The sequence below is a fragment of the Scomber japonicus genome, chromosome 12, assembly GCF_027409825.1.
Source record: "Scomber japonicus isolate fScoJap1 chromosome 12, fScoJap1.pri, whole genome shotgun sequence".
In the NCBI taxonomy this organism is placed as follows: domain Eukaryota; kingdom Metazoa; phylum Chordata; class Actinopteri; order Scombriformes; family Scombridae; genus Scomber; species Scomber japonicus.
Genome location: NC_070589.1, coordinates 22,828,723 through 22,845,616, shown reverse-complemented (window position 1 = coordinate 22,845,616; position 16,894 = coordinate 22,828,723). Strand labels below are relative to the sequence as shown.

The following is a 16,894-nucleotide window of genomic DNA, read 5'->3' as shown; positions in this document are numbered from 1 at the left end:
TATCCCTGATGTCGTGTGCTCATTGTTATTTTCTGTGCAGTTAGATAAAAGTAATAAGTGATATAGACTGAGGTGAGAAATTTCATTTCCATGTCACCTGCATGGTTGAAACCAAATCATGTTTCATTTCTGTATACCTTGGTGGTCAATACTTAAGGAAGTATTCCCAGTGAGTTTTTGCAAATATTTGCAGGAAGGACTGGTGTGTTCACAACCTTTGTGCAGGTACAGTATGTTTCCATATTTCTAAGTCATATATTATGGTGGAGGTCTTGCATTATAAATATACTTATTATTTAGTATTGTCTTGATTTTTTATTACATTTTAGAGATGTTTTCTAAACATGAAAATTTGAAATTTTATTAAATTTGGTCATGAAAGTACAAAGTGGGGGAAATATTACTTTCTACCAAAGAAACAGTCTATAAACATTTCACAGTGATCCCTGTGGATTATTCAGAGTAGTGGCACCTCTCTTTATGAAAGGAGATTTTTGCTTAAAATTGCTTACATTTCTTGAATTCAATTTTGCTAATGACCTTTTTATGTTCTGCATTGGTGTCCTTCATGAACACACTCAGGTGGAAAATTCAAATTAATCTCAGTGACATTGCCACAACTTTATAACAGCACAAAGTCAACTGAGAGGAAACAAATGTAGTATGTAAACATGGCACAATAAATCAAGATAACAACATTTTACTGCCTAAGGTCCTAAAATAACACTGATGTTTAGAACAGCATATTCTGTGAGCTTAATGTTAGCATAATACTTTATTGTTTAAAAATGTATTTCAAAGTGCATTCAACTGCAGCCTCACTGCAGCAAGAAGACTGTGGTGGGGTCATGTGAATGTGGTGAAGGCCGATGTCAGACGCTCACGATAGCATATGGTTCTTTTTTTTTAAATGATAAGTTGTCTCCTGTGAAAGATGCTAAATGCATGCCCATCAGATTATTTGCGAGTGCTGGTGGAAAGGCTCAAGACTGCCTGTGAGGTAGTTCAATGGGTTTGCTAACTGTTATTTCACACAGAGAGACCACATATTCTCTCTGTATTATTTTTGCTGGTTTGAATTGTAGGGCTCAGTTTGAGAAAGGTGATGTTACCTACAAATTTAGCAATATGTTAATCCAACTCTGATAATACTTGAGTTGTATTGCCTTCGCTTTCACTATTTCCATGCACCTGTCTTAACAGATCAGTGCTAATCTTGTAATAAATAATACTTTCCCCCCCTGAAATCTAATTTTGAGTGTTGCTAATGAATATTTAATGTAATGTAGAAGTACAATGTTGTGAGCACCAGAAATGAGAGTCCATTCACTTTTGTACACATATCTCAAAGCCCAAGCAAATAAATACAAAATTATCTAAATCGTTAGATACAATTAAATCATAGAGAAAATATGTTTTTTGTCATTTAAGCGAACTGATGCACTTGGAAATTGAGATGGTGCAGTATCATGTATCTTGTTTCATATTGCCCAATTAAGTTTTTATACTTGTCTATGAAACACATAATGTAATTATGCACTGTATTCTGTATAATTAGGTATGTGTAGTTTGTTCTGTTTGATTTAACCTCTTTAACAATGCTGTTTTTTATTTACATTTTCCTTTGTAGAAATGGCTGAAACCAATTCCATCAACGAAACCACAGACTATCCATACAACTATACGGATGACTATGAAGATGAAATGTGCTACAGAACAAACATAAATAAGTTTAGAGCAATCTTCATTCCTGTGTTCTTCTCCATCGTGGTGATCCTCAGTCTGTTCGGCAACATCCTGGTCATTGTGATTTTGTCCAAGTATGAGAATCTCAAATCCCTCACCAATGCTTTCATCCTGAACCTGGCTATGTCGGATCTCCTCTTCACCGCAGGTCTGCCCTTCTGGGCCTACAGCCACATGTACGGATGGACTTTGGGGGAGCCTGCATGCAAAATAGTCAACTTCGTCTTCTACATTGGGTTCTACAGCAGTGGTATCGTCCTCATCCTGATGACTATTCACCGTTACGTAGCTGTCATGAATCCTTTTTCTGACATTGTGTCTACCAAAGGCTTCTACAGTGTCCTGGCGTCTGTCATGATTTGGGCTGTGAGTATCCTGGTTGCCAGTCCGGCCTTCGTCTTCACCAAAGTCATGAACACTGACTCAGACCAGAATATCTGTGATTACAATGATTCTTACGGGAAGTTGTGGGGAATCTACCAGCAAAATATTCTCTTTTTAGTGAGTTCTGTGGTGTTTGTTTTTTGCTATTCTCTGATCATATACAGGCTGCTGAGGCCTACTGCCCAAAGAAGAAAGAACAAAACTTTAAAACTTATCTTTATTCTAATGGTCGTTTTCTTTGTTACCTGGGGACCTTACAATATAGTCATTTTTCTAAACTCATCCTCTTATTTTCAAAAACCACCTGTTAAGTCATCAGATACAATTTCAGCTTGTGAAAAAGACACACAACAACAATACACCATTAGTGTTAGTAGATTTCTTGCCTACTCACACTGCTGTCTTAACCCTGTGTTTTATGTGTTTGTTGGGGTTAAATTCAAAAACCACTTGAAGAAAATGATGAAGAGCTTGGGTCACAGAAATACAAGCATCCGCAGTAGACACAGCCGACTCACAATCACATCTCTAACTGGTGGTGAAGAGTTGTCCATGTAGTTCATATACAGAGCCTAAGTACAACCTGAACTTCTAGGTTCTGTCACAAAAGAAGGAAAACATTTAAAGGACCAGTGTGTAAGATATAGCGGCATCTAGCAGTGCCGCTCCTCTCACCCTCCCCTTCCCAGCATAGAAAATATCCTACAGGGGCCATGTGAAAGACCCTGTCTACAGCCAGTGTTTGGATTGACAGTTCTGGGGTTACTGTTGAAATATGATGGGCTCCATGGAAGAGAGCCTGTTCCCTGTAGATATAAAGGGCTCATTCTAAGGTAACGAAAACACAACCATTCTTATTTTCAGGTGATCATACACCAATGAAAATCTATTTATAAATATTGTATTCCATTTGTGCCATGTCTGTTCTGCTAGATGCCACAAAATCGTACACACTTATCCTTTAAAATCACATTTACCATTTGGAATACAGCACCTAACTAAAAATCAAAACTTGGATTAACTCAACTCAACTATTATGTCATATGGTTTACTCAATCTCTAGGTCTCTCTGAGTCTAGATGAGGACTTAAGTTTAACAGTAACATCATAGTTTTCAGATTTTAACAACCACCATTTTCCCCGAAGTTCTATATGATAGGGACTAAAATATCACAGCTTGACAGAAGAGTGGTTCAGTGTAACAGCAAGACAGAGAAGACCAAATAGTTTTAGAAAAAGCCGTTAGACAGCAGAGAAATGATAGGGGAGGAGAGGATTTGTGACACACAATGGATATGTGCTACCAAACTATGTTACAGTGATGTCACAATCTGCACCATTTTTCACATTTTTCATGAGAGATGAAGTTTTTTATGTCTTAACAAATGTATTTTTTATTATTATTTGTTTTTAAATCTGAAGATATCAATATCAAATTACCTGATACCAGTTTGTCTTAAAATGAAATTAAAAGTAGGAACACGCAAATCGACTAACAGAAGGTAGGCTATGTTCATGATTCTGCTCTCTATATCCTCTATATTTTCTATATTTTGGCGATTAACAGTGGCTTTGTGAAAGTCAGGCACCACACCAGTGTGTCACACCGGTAATGTCAAGTTGAGTTTTTGTCCTGTCTCCATGTTTGTTTTGTGACTTCCTGTTTTATTTTGGTATTAACTCTCTTCTCGTTTCAGGTGCCTTGCCCTTCCTCATGTGTCACCAGTCTGATTGTCTTCCCTGATTCCTGATTGTATCCACCTGTTCCCCATTTCCCTCCATGTGTGCTTATAGTCTGCGTCTCCCTTTGTCCTGTGCGAGTGTGTCTTGTCTGTCGTCCAGAGAACAAGTGTCCTGTCATAGTTAGTCAGAGTTCATAGTCATTGTTCATAGTCATTGTTCATAGTTTATGTAATTTGTAGTGTGTTAATTCCTCGGAAGAGTGATTTAGATTTAGATAGACTTTTTTTGCCATTTAGTTTATCAGAGCTCCTAAGTTTAGTTCAGCTTTTTTTCCCTGCTTTTCCCTCGATTGAGGCGCTTTTTGTTCATTGCTATTTTTTGAGAATAAAGCCTTGCCAGCTGATCCAGAGCTCTGCATCCGAGTCCTCTCCTTGAGTTCCTTCCTGATACAGTGCAAAAAAAAACTAAACACAAAGTACAGCAGAGCAAGCTAAACAAATGAGGTTCAATCATTAGCCTGGTTTTTCTACTTTAGCTGCGCCACCAAGTCAAGCCAACCCGTGATAATGGGTGCCATCATTCTCCGCATTGGAAAACAAATGGCAGAGCCAGCACAGAGTGGGTTTAACTGGGCACCTTAGCCAGCAGGCTTTTACTGCATTTTCTACAGCAGCAAACCTAACCAATGAGAAAAAACATGATAAGGACAAACATGACACCTTCCCAACCACAGCATTTTAGCATCATCATTGTGAGATGTTATCATGCTGACGTTAGCCTTTAGTTCAAACCATTTTGAGCTATACCGCCTCACAGAGACTCTTATAAGTCAGTCTCTAAATGCTCAAGCAGAGACTGAGGACAATCTCCTAGTTTTCGTTGTAAAACTGGGTGGAAACAATTAGTGTTGAAAAAACCCAACACAACTCATATTGGAGCAGGGAAATACAGTTAACCAAGAGGAATGAGGAAGATAGCTTCATTTCTGGTATATCCTTGACAAAATGTGAAGGGCATAGGGTTTTTAGCCGCTGCCAGTCAAACACCTACCTTGCATTTAGACATCCTCAGATGATCGTTAGGCGGAGAGATCTCTGATTGTCTGGTACTGCAAAACTAGTCTTGTTTATATGTACCCATTAGCCTGCACAGCATGCAATCAATACTTGCTTCCTTAGTGCAATAGCTGACAAACTAATGCATAAGGCTTTAGTCTGACAAGTTATATATAAAATAGTGTTTCATCCATATTTTCATGTATTTTTTATTTCTTAGCTCAAAGTGCCTATCAAGTCTACGTTCTATTCTATCAAACTGTATATGTTATTTCTTTACAGTGAGCCCTGTGTATTATAATGCATGTTGATAAATTGTACTGAATATCTGTATGTGATTCATTTTAATTGCATTACATTTTACATTTTTACATAAAACATTTTTGCATTAGTTATTTTATGTTTATTTTCAGGAGATATTTTGATTCATTTTGAAAGTAAATCTTTTTGCTTTTGATCAGTTAGACTGTTATGTAATGTATATTTCTACCTGACAATGTCATAATTATTGCTATGCTTTACAATTGAATAAACTCAGATCCTATTAATTTTAAACCATGGCTGTGTCTGTGTTTGAAATAATATAACCCTTACTGCTGTTTTCTGCCCACGTCATGAAAGGCTTGAACTTCATTGTGCATTCATGCTTTAATTGCACCATCTCTGACTTAATGTGAAACAAAAAGAGGAACCATAAGTTGTTCTGATATAAACACAACTTTTCCATCAAAGACACAGCACAAGACTTGGCAGACGTTCAAGGTATGTGGCTTGGTACTTACTATAACTACTCTCAATATTCTGGGGTATTTTATGTACTTAAATGTTCTTCTTTTTTGTAAGACTGTACAAGGAAGTGCAAATGCATTTTGGGACGTCAGAAATTGTTGAACGGTTGTAGGCACTCGCACAGTTTTAATAACATTTGGTCAATTTTAGTTTTGTGCTCATATTTTCCCAGATAATCTACAATGTCGAACAACAGTACAGACGACTATGACTATGACGAAATGCCATATCTTTGTGATGACATGGACTTTTCAACTGTGAATGCTGCCTTCTTTATTGTGATCTTCATCATCAGCGTCACAGGCAACAGTCTGCTTTTAGTTGTTCTTGTTTGCTACGAGAACCTGAAAAATGCTACAAATCTGTTTGTCCTGAACCTTGCATGCTCAGATTTGGTCTTCACTGTCACCCTTCCATTCTGGGCTGTCGGGCACCTGCACCACTGGGTGTTTGGTGATCTTGCCTGCAAACTTCTGACTGCAGCTTACTTTGTTGGTTTGTACAGCAGTGTCATTTTACTGACTGCCATTACTGTGGATCGTTTCATAACAGTGGTGTTGAACAAATGGCCGCGCAAACCTGTAAGGGAGAGGTGTGCAGTGGGTGTCTGTGCAGCTGCTTGGATCATCAGCTTTGCTGCATCCCTGAGTGATGCCATCAATGTGAAGGAATTCGCAAATGGTGAAGAATTATCTTGTGAATCTGATGATCTTGAGCTTAACCTGAACTATTATCTCCAAGTGTCATTGCTTTTTCTCCTCCCACTTGCCATCATTATTTTTTGTTATTCTGCCATTCTTATAACAGTTTTGCAGTTTTCAAACAGAAAAAGGCGCAGGACTGTAGTGGTGGTGTTATGCATTGTTGCGGCCTTCTTCGTCTGCTGGGGACCTCACCATGTGTTACTTTTTGTTGAAACTTTGTATGAACCCGAAGGCTGTGATGCAGAGAAAAGCTGGGATATTGCCTATCATACTTGTCGTATACTTGCATATTCACACTGCTGTATGAACCCTCTACTCTATATGCTCTCACAAAACTTGCGAAGACATCTGTTGAAATTTTTACACTGTGATAATGGCATGAGTAGGAGCATGGAGAGAGTTACTAGCCATTCAGGTATTAGACCACGAACCTCTGAAGTTATGGTGGACTTACAATCCAAATAGACATTCGCTTCTGAAAGAAAACACTTATTAAATCTGTAAATGCTTTTCTGTGATATAGTTTGAATTTATTTAATTTTTGCCATGTTTTCCTTTCTAAGTCTAATCAGTTTTTTTAAAATGTGAATTTTTTTAAAAGTGCAAAGTAAATGAAGTGAATAAATGTTTAAAAAGCTAAGCATGTCACTGTGTATGATAATTTATGGAGATGCTGTCACTGCTGCATTTGACTTTTTGAGTGACTTTTTCTGTGTTATTACATATATTTGAATAAAATCCAGTGTATTTGCTCTCATTTTCTCTTTTGTTTTCTTCACCATTTAAACCATTAGGTTGCATTTTAAATTATGCAGTGTAATTGCTTTTCTCTGGGAAAAACCTAGACTTAGTAAAACTGGACATGTCAGATTAAACAAAACAACACAAACTGAAATAATATTGCTGAGACAAACAAGTTATACCTCTAATTACTCCACATGCAAAGTTTCTTTGACATGTTGTCATTTCACTGAATTATCACATATTTATTCATTCATTTTAGGAAGTTGGTTGTGTAAGAAATGAATGGAAAACGTTTGGAATCAAAATTCAAGAATATGGATCAAAAATCCAAATCAAATTAAAGTTTGAAATGGAAAAAAAGTATTTTTTTCCTTCTAAGCTGCAACCAGCTGCTAGAACCAAGTCACTGCTGGTGCAACTATACATAAATAGTGGGCGCTGTTGCCTTTCATATTCTCACACAAAACAACAGGATAGTGTCTGGACTCAGTTGTAAATAATTCTTCACCGATTCTTCATTATAATACTATTGAAATTATTTATTTTTTACAACTAAAAAAAGACAAATAAAATAGTAATTAATAAAAAGGTAAATGAACCTGGGCAAGGCAGCTTTGATGTGTTGATGTGTGTGATGACAAAGGAGTAGTATTTAATTTTAGTTTGAAAACATACATTATCATCTCCAGAACATTATATTTATACCTTCATATTCTTTTATTTAGTTTTTTAACTTTTGTTTAACAAATGCTTAACATTGACCTGACTCCCTCTGTGGGGAGCATATTTCAGGGTATCTGCAACACAGGTTTCAACTGTTTTCTGCAGCACCTTAAGGTGGTTCTTATGGTAGGCCTTAAGGAAGACAAAGAGAAAAACAAAGAACTAGTAAAGGCTACATTTTTCAGTTTAAAAATATAGTTTTTGAGGCAGTGGTTGAAGTAGCTGAATGATTACAATACTTGAAGAAGTAGTGGCTGATCATGTCTTCATTAATCAACAAGTGCTGAAAATGCTAAATATGTATTTGGCTTATCTGGTTTCAAGCAAAATGTACTGTTAGCATGTTTGCACTTGTGGATTAATTGTGGAAGTAATCTGCCATAATGTGTACAGTTACCTTTTTATGGTGCATGTTGTTTGTGGCCTTTTTAAATCAAGGCCACAAACAATATGCACCACCTAAATTGAATTTAACTTGACCTTTGGGTTTCATTTGGGTTTGTGCTATTGCAGGCACGTGCACACATAGGGCCCTAGGGGTGCTTGAGCCCCTGCCTTTTTTTTTTCAAATAACATTAATGAATTCCTGTTAGGAATGTAAAGGGTGAGGGTTAGAGGTAGGTTAGGGTAAGCTAGAGTGATGACACTCACTGTGCACATGCTCAGTTAGATTGTCTTCTTGCCCTCAAAAAAGGAGACAAATCTGCAGCACCCAGGAGAATTTATCTACAAAAGTGTGTTTTTGTGGTAAAAATTTGGATTTTTCTATCAGATGTATTTTTGAGATACTGTCAGATCAAATATCTAAGAATTCAAACAGTTATTACTGAATTCACTGTTTTGTAAGCTAAAAGAAGAAATGGTTAACATGTGTCTAGTCAGCAGTTAAGCTCTGTAGCATGAGGGAGAAACATGACTGGTGACACAGGGACAACGCCTTGTTATATAAATGTCCCTTTGTCATGCAGTGTTCTCACTTTTTGATGCACAAAAGCCTTAGCTAGCATAACATCAGCTAACTAAATAACATCACCACAGCTAGCCAAACGGGAATGGTGAAATGTGATTGGTTGATGCTTCACTGTGTCTTATTACTTATTATTACTAGCTTAGGCTTGCAGCCAGTAGTGTGAATGCCTTCACAAGCCATGTTTGAAATGTCAAACATTTCTTTTAGTTTAATTTATATCTTTAAAAATCTAAATGCCCATATAAACTAGATTATATGCTTGTTTTAATTATTAAAAAGTTGTTAAGAGATGACAATAAGTTGCATGATAATAGTCAGTGTTCAAACACTTGTTTGCTTACAGCATGCCGAATATCAGAACATTTTTTGAGGACATATTTTGTTCATGTTTGTCACACACAAAGAATTTGTAGTGAAATGCAAATGTAATATGGACTACCAAGCCCCCCACCCCAATCCCCTTTACTCTTTTGTTGGGAATGTTGTCTTTTGTTGTTTGTTGTATTTCAGCCATGCCGTGTGCTGTTACAGGTATTTTGTTCTAATTATATGTTATGTTTGTGCTCCATTAGCTATTATTTATGTGATCTAGTTCTGAGTCATGTTAAATTAAATGAAAAGGAATGTTCACCCCTTGCATGTTTGAACTTTTTTGAGAAAGCATGTTATATGAAATATAGACATTTCTTGCTTTACAATTTGACTGAGTCTGAATATGAAAGGTAACCATTATCTTAATTTTAACTAATTAACAACACCAATAACATAAATGCTAAGTAATATCTACCCTTCTGGATATTATTGATTAATTATGTATTTCTTAATTATGTAGCCTTGTAGACATGTTATAACCGTCCCTGGCACGTGTTACAACTGTCCCTGTACACTGTCTTTAGATGCATTTTGCAACCTGACTATATTTCTTAAAAGCACTTACATACATTGTTTCTGTAGTTGACACATTCAAGTTTTTAATATAGGAAATTGGCTGTTCCAGTGTAAACGGTTTCTGATTTATTGGGAAAATTGCTAAAAGTGTTACAACCGTACCTGTCTCCCCTACCCATTTTCTTGTAATACGGGGTTGTTGTGTGTGTTGAGCCTGCCGCTTCTCTGTCCGTTGCGGCTCCACTCAGTCACAGAGCCGCCAGAGAGAGAGAGAGAGAGAGAGATAGCGAGCGGGTGAGTTAGTGAGAGGGAGAGAAGCAGCTGCCCCATGGATAACTGAGGAGACGTGACAGTGGAGCACCACTTATTCAACATGCTTAAATATGGGTAATATTTCAGAAAAACGTTCTATTTTAGTCAATGTGTCAGTTTCTATTTTTGCCGGACGTCGGAGCACTGCGCATCAATTCAGCACAGAGCAGATCGTGCGGGACAGGAAATCGTGTACAAAATACAAAATAAAACACTGTGTTCATTCTCGAAATAAAATGCATTGTGTTTACGGCGGATTATATTTCCCTCACTACAGGTCTGAAGTACAGGTCCGAGGTTTAGATATAAAGTTTATTGTGAATTTGCTACTACTATGTGGGCTAACAAAATAATAATAATAACAATAATAATAATCATGATAATATAGTAATTTCAGCATTCTGGGGATATAAGCTGTAGGTTATCTGTGTTTGAAATATTACCGTCTGTATTTAAACTTGATTCATGTTGATTATGCCTGCAGCACAATGCCAAAAAAAGAAAGGATACAGAAAAGGAAGGAGAAGGAGCGCCAGGAAGCAGCTAAGGGTAGCAGACCTCTTAATGCATGGCTAAAACCAAGTACTAGCACCAGAATTCAAGAAAGAACACAGACCTCAGAAAGTGTTACATCTGAGAGAGAGGCAGAGACCTTAGAAGCAACATCTGAGAGAGAGGAGGAGGGTATAGAAGCAACACCTGAGAGAAAAGAGGCTTTAGATGCAACTCCTGACACAGAGGAAGCCATAGAAATCTTGGTAAATGTTGGGGAAGAAGAGTCCACAGGAAGGGAAGCAGATGATACTACTGCTGAGGAAGCCATAGCTGAAGGCTGATTTATACTTCTGCGTCGGAGCTCCTCCGTTGCTACGCCGTCGGAGTGACGCCGCCGTTGTCCTTTCGAAGTTCTGCGTCGAGGGAACGTGTTGCTTGTGTGTCTGTGTGTGTGTGGTTTCAGAGGAGTCTCTATCTGTATCCTTGTTTATCTTCCAGTCACAGTAGCATGTAGCATTGCGCTATGTGCTCTAATAACAGAAAATACATACCTTTTGTTCATTATTAATAAATAAAGCAACTACCGGAGGAAGTGACGCTTCAACAAATCATTCTATTTCTGGCCCAATCTGTTAAAGTCTGTGTAAAGTAAGAATAAATATGTGTTCTGAGTTTGACATGCCACAGGAAAGTGTGTTGTTAACCACCCTGCCAAATTTGAATGATTAAAAAAATCGCCAAATATATGAAATTAGGCTTCAAAGTTGTGTAAAAATCAGCCTCTTTCTCTGCTCCCAAACGCTGTGGGAGTGCCCATCGAGTTCGCTGAAATCCCGCCCCCTACCAAGTGTCACCTGTCAATCAAAGTCACCTACCCAAAACATGGACGCTACGTCTCTTTCTGCCGCTAGCTCACCTGCTAGTTTGGTGGCTAATTTGGCAGCTAACTCGGCGGCTAACTCAGCTAACTGGCTAACTGTAGACTGTAGGGTTAGAGTTAGTAACAATAACTCGCCACTAGGCAGGTTAAACACTGAGGAGAGTGGACTCTTGGTCTAACGAGTAGCCCTTTTTTGCAGGCTCACGAAAAATAAAAGGGTGAGAAATAGTTTAAAGCTACCCTTACCTTTGTTACATTTGTGCACATGTTTTTGTTTAGGTTAAAATGCTATTAATAAGGTAATGGCACTCTAAAATGTTGGAGAGATCCACCAGGCATAGAAATTCATCATTATTCCATTCTCATAATATTCTGTGAAAACTCTGACCAAACATATCATTCGGTCCGAATAATATGATTGGCTGAGCGACCTGCCTGTTTTCCCCTTCCGCATTACATAATCGTGTGCGCACCCTCACCCGGAAGAGAGTCTGTTGTGGATCCACGGCATTATAATACATCCATGATACACGGAGATAGCCGTAAACAGACAGTAGCGACTGACCACCGACAAAAGCGGCACGGCTTACACCTCCAGCCGCTCCCACGGGGTTCGCGGAGGGAGAGTGCGGGGGTGGTGTTTTAGACAAATCAGTCCCTATACACTTTGCTCAACTAGAGACTGAGAACAATATCCCAGCTTTTGTTGTATCACTCAAACCACTCACTGAGGTGGCCTAGGACGCAAGCATTTGACCACAAACCCCAACAAGGATGTAACATGCAAATATGTCGTCAATGCAAGACGTGGCGGTTATTTTGGTAAAAGCAGGACAGCGGTTGAAAAAGTGTACATGAGCACAGATCTACATGATTGGAATAGTGCGTACATCTTGAAACACTTTTTATTAGCTCTCAGCTCTTTTGCCTGCACTAAAAACAAATCTGGCCCCACACTTGTCAGGCAATATTGGCTTCCTTACTGTAATAGCTGACAAGTTAGATAAGGCTTTCGTCTGACCACAGTGCAGCTGACAAGTTAGATAAGGCTTTCGTCTGACCACAGTGTTTCATCCATGTTTTCATCTGTTTTTATTTTATTTTCATTTTTCATTTGCATCTACGGAAACGTATTGCATTCACTTGAATAAAAAAAAAACAAAAAAAAACATTTTTTTCTGAGTAATTTATTTTTTCTGTTTTTCTGGCTATTTTTTTCCCTGTTTTTTTGAGTAATTTTTCCTGTCTTTCGGGGTAATTATCTTTCTGTTTTTCGTGGTAATTTTTTTCTCGATTATCGATTATACTTCGAAATCTCGCGAGAATATCCAACCAGCAAGTGACTCACATCTATGGTGACTCCTGCTCCAGCTGATCCTGGAGAAACATTGCTATGTCCAGGAGATCTGAATGGGCTTTCCTTCTGAACAACCACAAAGTCTTCAGGTGCCTGCGCAAGGTTGACAAACTAATAGTAATACCATCTATATGAATTAAAGACAGGACAATCTCCCAGAGTCTTAAACCCAGATCAAAGTAAAACTTGATTAAACTAAACAAGCAGGTCATGTTTGCTTCCATTACATCGAGCTCTCAATAAAGAGTGTCCAATGTTTTGAATGCCCTCTAAACTCAGAAAAAATAACTCAGAAAATCAGAAAAAAATGACCCCGAAAAACCAAGCATAAAAATAAAGTACTCTCGAAAACAGAACAAAAATGACTCAGAACAAAGCAGAAATAATTACCTCGAAAAAACGATGAAAAAAAAATAAATTACACAGAAAAACAGAAATAATTACCTTGAAAAACCGATCCTAAAAAATTACACAGAAAAACTGAAATAATTACCTCGAAAGACAGACCCAAAAAAAAAAATTACCCAGAAAAAAATGATTTTTTAATTTTTTATTTAAGTGAATGCAATACGCTTCCGTATGCATCTGTTCAGTGTGCCTATCTACATTCTATAAAGCTGTGTAATTATTAGCAATGAGTCTTGTGTCTCAAAATGCTTGTTGACAAACTGATTATGCATTGTATGGGAACAATATGTCTGTCTGTGATTTGCTCTAATTGCATTTTTACATAAATAAGTTTTGAATTCATTATTTTATGTTTTCTCCTTGATTGTTTTCAGGAGAAATCTTGAATCCTTTTAAGTAAATATTTTTGGTTTTGATCAGTTAGTGTTATTGTTACTGTTATATTGCTATTGTTACTCTTACTGTATAGTTCTACCTGACAATGTCATCATTATTGCCATGCTTTACAGTTCAATTTAAACCATAGGTGTCTGTTTAATAGTATACTCTCTCACTGCTGTTTTCTGGTAATGCCACAAAAGGCTGGAGTTGACATTCACACTCAAATTGCACCATCATTGACTTAATGCGAAACAAAAAAGAGGAACCATACGTTTCTCTGAAATGGCATAAATTTTCCATCACAGTGCAACTTGACAGACGTTCAAGGTATGTGGCTTGGTACTTACTATAACTACTCTCAATATTTTTGGGTAACTTATGTACTTTAATGTTTACTTATTTTTTAACATTGTGAATTACATTGTGAGATATAAGAAGTTTTAATGACATTTGGTCAATTTTTGTTTTGTGCTCATGTTTCCCAGATAATCTACAATGACGAACAACAGTACAGATGGCGATGTGGAATATCTTTGTGATTTCATGGACTTTTCAACTGTCAATGCTGCCTTCTTTATTGTGATCTTCATCATCAGCATCACAGGCAACAGTCTGCTTTTAGTTTTTCTTGTCTACCAGGGGAACCTGAAAAATGCTACAAATCTGTTTGTCCTGAACCTTGCCTGCTCAGATTTGGTCTTCACTGTCACCCTTCCATTCTGGGCTGTCGAGCACCTGCACCACTGGGTGTTTAGTGATCTTGGCTGCAAACTTCTGACTGCAGCTTACTTTGTTGGTTTGTACAGCAGCATCATTTTACTGACTGCCATTACTGTGGATCGTTTCATAACAGTGGTGTTGAACAAATGGCCGAGCAAACCTGTAAGGGAGAGGTGTGCAGTGGGTGTCTGTGCAGCTGCTTGGATCATCAGCTTTGCTGCATCCCTGAGTGATGCCATCAATGTGAAGGAATCCGCAAATGGTGAAGAATTATCTTGTGAATCTGATGATCTTGAGCTTAAGCTGACCTATTATCTCCAAGTGTCATTGCTTTTTTTCCTCCCACTTACCATCATTATTTTTTGTTATTCTGCCATTCTTAAAACAGTTTTGCAGTTTTCAAACAGAAAAAGGTACAGGACTGTAGTGGGGGTGTTATGCATTGTTGCGGCCTTCTTCGTCTGCTGGGGACCTCACCATGTGTTACTTTTTGTTGAAACGTTGTATGTACCCAAAGGTTGTGATGCAAAGGAAAGCTGGTATATTGCCTATAATATTTGTCGTATACTTGCATATTCACACTGCTGTATGAACCCTCTACTCTATATGCTCTCACAAAACTTGAGAGGACATCTGTTGAATTTTTTATACCATGATAATATCAAGGGTAGGAACATGGATAGAGCTGCCCCAAAACATAAAGCACAATATGCTACTGAAATGCTAGAGTTACAATGCAAATAGAAATGCACTTATTACATCTGTATATGCTCTTATATAATAATAATATTTATTTAATTTTAGCCATGTTTTCATTTCTAAGCCTAATTTTCTATTTTATTATTTTTAAATGTGCCAAGTAAATGGTGAATATATGTTCAAAAAGCTAAAGCATCACTTTTTACAGTCATCTATGGAAATACTTTGCTCCTGCATTTGTTGTGCTGTTACATATAGTTTAATAAATCCAGTCAAGTTGTTCTCACTTATTTGTTTTTGATTTGGTTGTACATCTGCTAATGCTATGCTATTACCTGAAAGGCAGCTAAAGCTGCAGGCGTGGAAATAAAAGAAGAAGACTTGTACTTGTTCTGCAGTGTAGAACTAATTAGTTATTTCATTCTAACATTTTGGCCATCTTACTTAAATACCTATATACTGCTATTTTCAAAGAGTAGGCTTTCACTTAGAAATGGCTTTCAGGATGTGGACATGTCATGTGTTTGGCCAATGTTCCCAAATCCAGTAAAGAGCATGTTTTTTTTTAAACTAACACATAGTGAAAGAAGACACAGAAAGAAACAAAACACTTGAATATTTGCTGATGTAAGTAAGAGGAAGAGGGCATTTTGTAATGAAAAAAAAATCAAGTCTCTTTCTTAAGTAAATGAAAATGAAATGAAAATGAAGACTTTGTTTTGAATAATTAACAGCAGCATACAGAACATTTAACATTAAAACTCCAAATCTATATTACACAATATATAACATGACAATAGAAATATGAAGATTTAAAGGATCACTGTGTGGAATTTAGTGGCATCTGGCAGTGAGGTTAAAAATGAGAAAGTCCCGTTTCTGGAGCCAGTGTTTTTGATTTGTCCGTTCTGGGCTACCCTAGAACAAGGCAGTAAAATATGGTGTGCTCCATAGAAGATGACCCTCTCCCTATGTAGATATAAAGGGCTCATTCTAAGGTAATGAATAAACACAACATTTCTTCTGTTCAGGTGATCAGACAGTAATTAAAACATATTTATGAATATGATGTTGTTTTTCTCCCGAGTCTGTGTGTGTTTGTGCTAGATGCCACTAAATTACGCATTGCACCTTTAACAACACTGAACAAATCAATCCACAAATGCCAATAATAAAAAACAAAAAAACCCAATAATAATAACAGTTATAATTTCTTAATGTCTATTTAAAAAAAGAAAATAATTACTATTATGATGCTTATTCTCATTTGTTGAAGTAAGTTAAGCCTGTATGTTTTGAATTATGATCCAATAATCACAATCTTCTGCTATGTCACCATAATATGGTGACACAGCTGTATGAACTGTATTTCCAAAATGGTTTACCTATTTTTATTGCTTATCAGATGCTGTATTTCTGTCCACATCTGTTTGGCCTCTATCTGTCTGTCTTTTTATGCACAAACATCAATTAACCAGACAGTGTTATTTGTGCATCCACTGTAACTGCAAACAAATCCATCCTAAATCAGGTTAATTTACTTATTCTTTCTTCTTCTTTTTTCTTTTTTTTTTACACATACAATTTATAGCCCAGCCAATATGTTAGGGCACCATTTCCCTCCAGAGTGACCTTGTCTATGTGACACAGAATAAACAAATTAGCTCTCAGCAGCAGGATCTGTAAACTATAATCTATAACAGACTGCATATTTGTGATTAAAATCATAGCCAGTCAAGTATATCCAACTCAGCAGTCCATTTCTACTGTTTTTATTTAACCCAACAATTCTGACAGTAGAGCAACTTTGCTGTATTATTATATCAGTAATTAGAATACTACTATACCCTCTTTTTGTGGTCCAAATCTTTTAACTCCATTACATGTAATTTGCTTCTCCTGAGCCCTGTCAGTGTACTTGAACATGGTTGAGTAGCGCGGCCCTGATAGCTCCAC

General features: G+C 37.1%; 3 protein-coding genes across 3 annotated transcripts; all 3 read left to right on the top strand.

Annotated features, from left to right (window-relative positions):
* The first annotated feature begins 205 nt into the window (after positions 1-205).
* Positions 206-2,688, top strand: LOC128369161 (chemokine XC receptor 1-like). The gene is made up of 2 exons (XM_053330152.1): positions 206-225; positions 1,631-2,688. Exon 2 carries the CDS (start codon positions 1,633-1,635, stop codon positions 2,686-2,688), a length of 1,056 nt encoding a protein of 351 aa, XP_053186127.1. The 5' UTR covers positions 206-225; positions 1,631-1,632.
* A 3,151-nt stretch (positions 2,689-5,839) lies between these two features.
* On the top strand, positions 5,840-6,826 carry LOC128369675 (chemokine XC receptor 1-like). The gene has a single exon (XM_053330754.1). It carries the CDS (start codon positions 5,840-5,842, stop codon positions 6,824-6,826), a length of 987 nt encoding a protein of 328 aa, XP_053186729.1.
* Positions 6,827-14,014: 7,188 nt separating this feature from the next.
* On the top strand, positions 14,015-14,983 carry LOC128369674 (chemokine XC receptor 1-like). Its single transcript, XM_053330753.1, has one exon. The coding sequence runs from the start codon at positions 14,015-14,017 to the stop codon at positions 14,981-14,983; it is 969 nt and encodes a 322-aa protein (XP_053186728.1).
* The last annotated feature ends 1,911 nt before the right edge of the window (positions 14,984-16,894 follow it).